The sequence below is a fragment of the Borostomias antarcticus genome, assembly GCF_949987555.1.
Source record: "Borostomias antarcticus genome assembly, chromosome: 15".
Lineage (NCBI taxonomy): Eukaryota > Metazoa > Chordata > Actinopteri > Stomiiformes > Stomiidae > Borostomias > Borostomias antarcticus.
In genome coordinates, this window is record NC_140248.1 from 6,876,343 (window position 1) to 6,880,121 (window position 3,779).

Sequence of the window (3,779 nt, forward strand, 5' to 3'; positions counted from 1 at the left end):
ATATATGGTTGTACCACAAAGTTGTGAGAGTCCGGAGCATCCATTTTCAGTAGCGGTAGTGGTACTTGACAGCGCAGCTGGCAAAGTTTCGAGTGTGTCAGTAGCCATGGTTACCAAACTGTCAATCATATTGACTGGCAGTTCTCTTGACACGCCCACAAAATTAAGTGAACTCGTAGAGGGGGAAATTTGGGCATATTAAAAGCAGTATTATAGCACTTAAAAATGACTGAATAACAAAATGGATATATTCTGTTCTGTCACCTAAAGATAACTGGCATGTGTCACGTTCAACCACTTTATAACCCCTTTAAATAAGAGCTTTGACAGTATTGGTAATGCCATCGAGAAGACCTACAGTGTATGCACGTCCTATCGTAAATCCTGAAATTGGCAGCAGTACCTTAATTTCTGCGCTTGGATCTGTGCTTGGATCTGCGCTCCTTTGATAAATGAGGGCCACTACGTTTGTGTCTCTGTTGTGTGGATGACTACATACTCTGCCCCTCTGTCATGTGGTGTCCTCCAGGGCTCTGTCCTTGGACCTTTGTTGTTTTCCTTATACATGGTACCTCTTGGTCAGATTATCAGATGCTTCAAGGGCATCTCCTATCATCTGCTGATGATATCCAACTATATTGTTCTTTTAAACCAGATGAGTGTAGTGTATTGTTTGTTTTAAATGATTGCCTGAGTTCCATTAAGGACTGGATGACTGACAACTTTCTGAAATTGAATGAAGAGAAAACTGAAACCCTGATACTTGCGCCTGATAACCTAGTCCCCACCATCAAGCACAACATTGGCTCATTAAGCATGTGTGCTAAACATAAACTACGCAATCTAGGGGTCATTTTTGACCAATCCTTATCTTTTAATCATCATGTCAGTCAGCTTACACGTTCCTGTTTCTCCCAACTGAGGAACATAGCAAAATTAAGATCAGTTGTATCCAAGCCAGAATTGGAGATGATCATCCATGCCTTCATTTCTTCCTGTCTGGACGACTGTAATGTGCTTTTTACCTGTCTGAGCAAGTCTGCTCTGGACCGTCTACGAATTGTCCAAAATGCAGCTGCTCGACTTTTAACCAGGAGCAACAAGAGAGCTCATAGTACGCCTATTTTAGCCTCACTGCACTGGCTCCTCCCCCTGAAGTAAAGTAAAGTGCTACTCCTCACTTTTAAAGCCCTTCATGGACAATCACCTGGCTATATCGCTGACCTCCTGTTTCACCACTCAACCAATCAGGCCCTCCGATCTTCTGATAAACTCTTACTGTCTGTCCCCAGGACCCGCGTGGTGACTCGTGGTGATCGGGCCTTTCAGGCAGTTGCCCCTAAGTTATGAAACTCTCTCCCTTTCTCCTTGAGATCTATAGAGTCCTGTGATCATTTAAAAACAGCTGAAGACACTGCTTTTTAGACAGGCGCTTGGCTAGCCCCGATATGTCCCCTTCTGTCCCTCCTGAGTTTTAATTTGTCTCCTTATGTTTTATTTTGTGCCTTTTTACCTGATTTTTAAATCTGTATTTGCTTTTATCGTTTTATTCATCAGTATTTTACTTGTGTTATTAATTCTGTATTTGCTTTATTCTACTTGGTTATGTTGCACTTGTCTTAATCGGTTGCGGTTGTTTTAATTGTCTGCCACTACAGTATGTCTGATTTTACTGTAAAGCATTTTGTGATTGTGTATCTTGAAATGTGCTATATAAATAAACTTTACTTACTTACTTACTGCAAACCAAATCTACCTACAGGTAAAGTTAACTGAGCTGAAACTCAACTGAACGGAGGTTAAAAGCTTTTTTCATAATCTCCACTGCACAATGACCAGCTGGAAACCTGCCATCCCCTTACATTGGCTACATAGGATAGATGCCATGGGCTACCATGGTGTAATTCATTGTTATGGGAACCACGTGTGACTATTGGCCATTATAGATGTACACAAGTCACCAAGCTGCCCCTGTGTAGCTAGCTGGTATTTTGAGAAGGATCTGGCTGCAGACCTCCAGAGTCAATCCCCTAGAATACTAACATTGGCTGTGGAATCAGAGAAAGCATGTGAGCATTGTAACATGATCTGTTTGATCAAATCTATGTTTTAGAGGAAGCATGGCAACTGTAAGGTGTGTGTGCGTGTGTGTGCGTGCGTGCGCACTCGTGTGTGTGTGTGTGATTTGCATTATATGTCAGTATTATCAAGGATGTGTGCTTGCCTATAGGAACCTTAAACCAACCTGGTAGGTACCAACTGCTGGCTCGATACCAGCCATTTAGGAGCAAGAGAATAACACAATTGTGCTGTGTCATATAGCAGAAATACAGGTATGGAAAGAAATGTGTGTATAAGCTGCTCTGAAAATCTCTCTCTCTCCCTCTTTCTCTCTCTTTCTCTCCCTCTCTCTATCTCTCTTTTTCTCTCCATCTCTCTCTCCCTCTCTCTCTCTCTCTTTCTCTCTCTCTCTCTCTCTCTCTCTCTCTCTCTCTCCCTCTCTCCCTCTCTCTCTCTAACAGCCCCTCCAGGTGGAGTATGAGGTGTGTGTACCTGGTTGAGCCTGTGGTGGGCCTGTACGCCTTCTGCATGTTCATGACCTTCCCCCTGCTGCAGCAGTACATCTACAGGAGACTGTGGGAGCAGCTCAGTGGCGCCCCCTTCCCTGCAGAGCAGAACCACGGCCAATGTGCCGGCAACACAACCAACCTGACCTCTTTAGACAAGGTGGGGAGAGGGGGAGGTGGGAATTGGAGTAAAGAGGCAGGCAAGTTTATTTGTAGAGCACATTTCAGCAACAAGGCAATTCAAAGTGCTTTACATGAGACATTGAAAGCATCAAGACAAAGTGCAACACATAAAAGGTCATATAAAATGAAATGCAAAAAAGGAAATGCAAGAAAAAATTAAATACAGGAATAACAGTTACAGTGCAGCGTACGAATGAATAGTTATTTGATTTAATAAAAAGCAGCGGCAAAAAGAAAAGTCTTCAGTCTTGATTTAAAAGAACTGAGAGTTGCAGCAGACCAGAGAGGAGAATAGGTATAGTGTAGGTGGAGGGGGGAGGAGGAGGAGAGATGGAGGGAGGAAGTATCGGGAGAGGGGGGAGGGAGAGGGGGATTAAGGGAGGTTATGTTCATCTTACACTTACATGATCATTAAGGCGTTTACCTCTGAGAAGCCTGAAAAGCTTTGAATGGCTCATTTTGCCCTTCAAAACTGAGTCATCGTCTTACTGTGATTACTTTAAACCTGTTTGCTCCTCTCTTTCTCTCCGCCCCCAACTCCAGGAGGTCCAGAAGGAGGCGTCTCTCTTCTTCCTGTACAGTGAGCTCTGCTTCCTGTTCCCCAGCCTGCTTTCCTGCCCTCTGCTGGTGTCCTACAGTGACCACTGTGGCAGGAAGGTGGCCATACTGCCCCCGCTGGTGGGAGACCTGCTTTTCACCCTCTCCTACTTCCTGGTCAGCAGCTTCTCCCTGAGCCTCAACTTCCTGCTGGCCGCCGCCTTCCTGGCGGGCCTCCTGGGCGGGCCCTCGGCCCTGATTGGCGGCTGTTTCGCCTACGTGGCGGACCGCTGCGAGCAGGGGGATGTGGGTGTGGCCAGAGGGGTGTTTGGAGGTGGGGGCTTGTATGGGGTGGGGGAGGGGGGGGTTAGAGGGGAGGGCGCTGAGGGAGGGAGTGGGGGCAGGCGGGGCAGGGGGGAGGGCGGGGCGAGGACGGTGAGGATGGCCGGTCTGGACACGCTCCTGGGGGTTCTCGCCGGCCTGGCCTCTCTG

At 46.5% G+C, this 3,779-nt stretch overlaps 1 protein-coding gene across 1 annotated transcript in view; it reads left to right on the forward strand.

The window, feature by feature from the left end:
• Nucleotides 1–2,538: 2,538 nt before the first annotated feature.
• The window catches only part of slc46a3 (solute carrier family 46 member 3), a gene marked incomplete at both ends in the record, with an annotated part of 4,387 nt that continues 3,146 nt past the window's right edge, over nt 2,539–3,779 (forward strand). Inside the window, 3 exons of the mRNA XM_084449859.1 lie at nt 2,539–2,727; nt 3,294–3,593; nt 3,699–3,779. The exon at nt 3,699–3,779 is cut by the window's right edge and continues 291 nt beyond it. Coding sequence (XP_084305985.1) covers nt 2,539–2,727; nt 3,294–3,593; nt 3,699–3,779 — 570 coding nt within the window. The remainder of the gene's footprint in view (nt 2,728–3,293; nt 3,594–3,698) is intronic.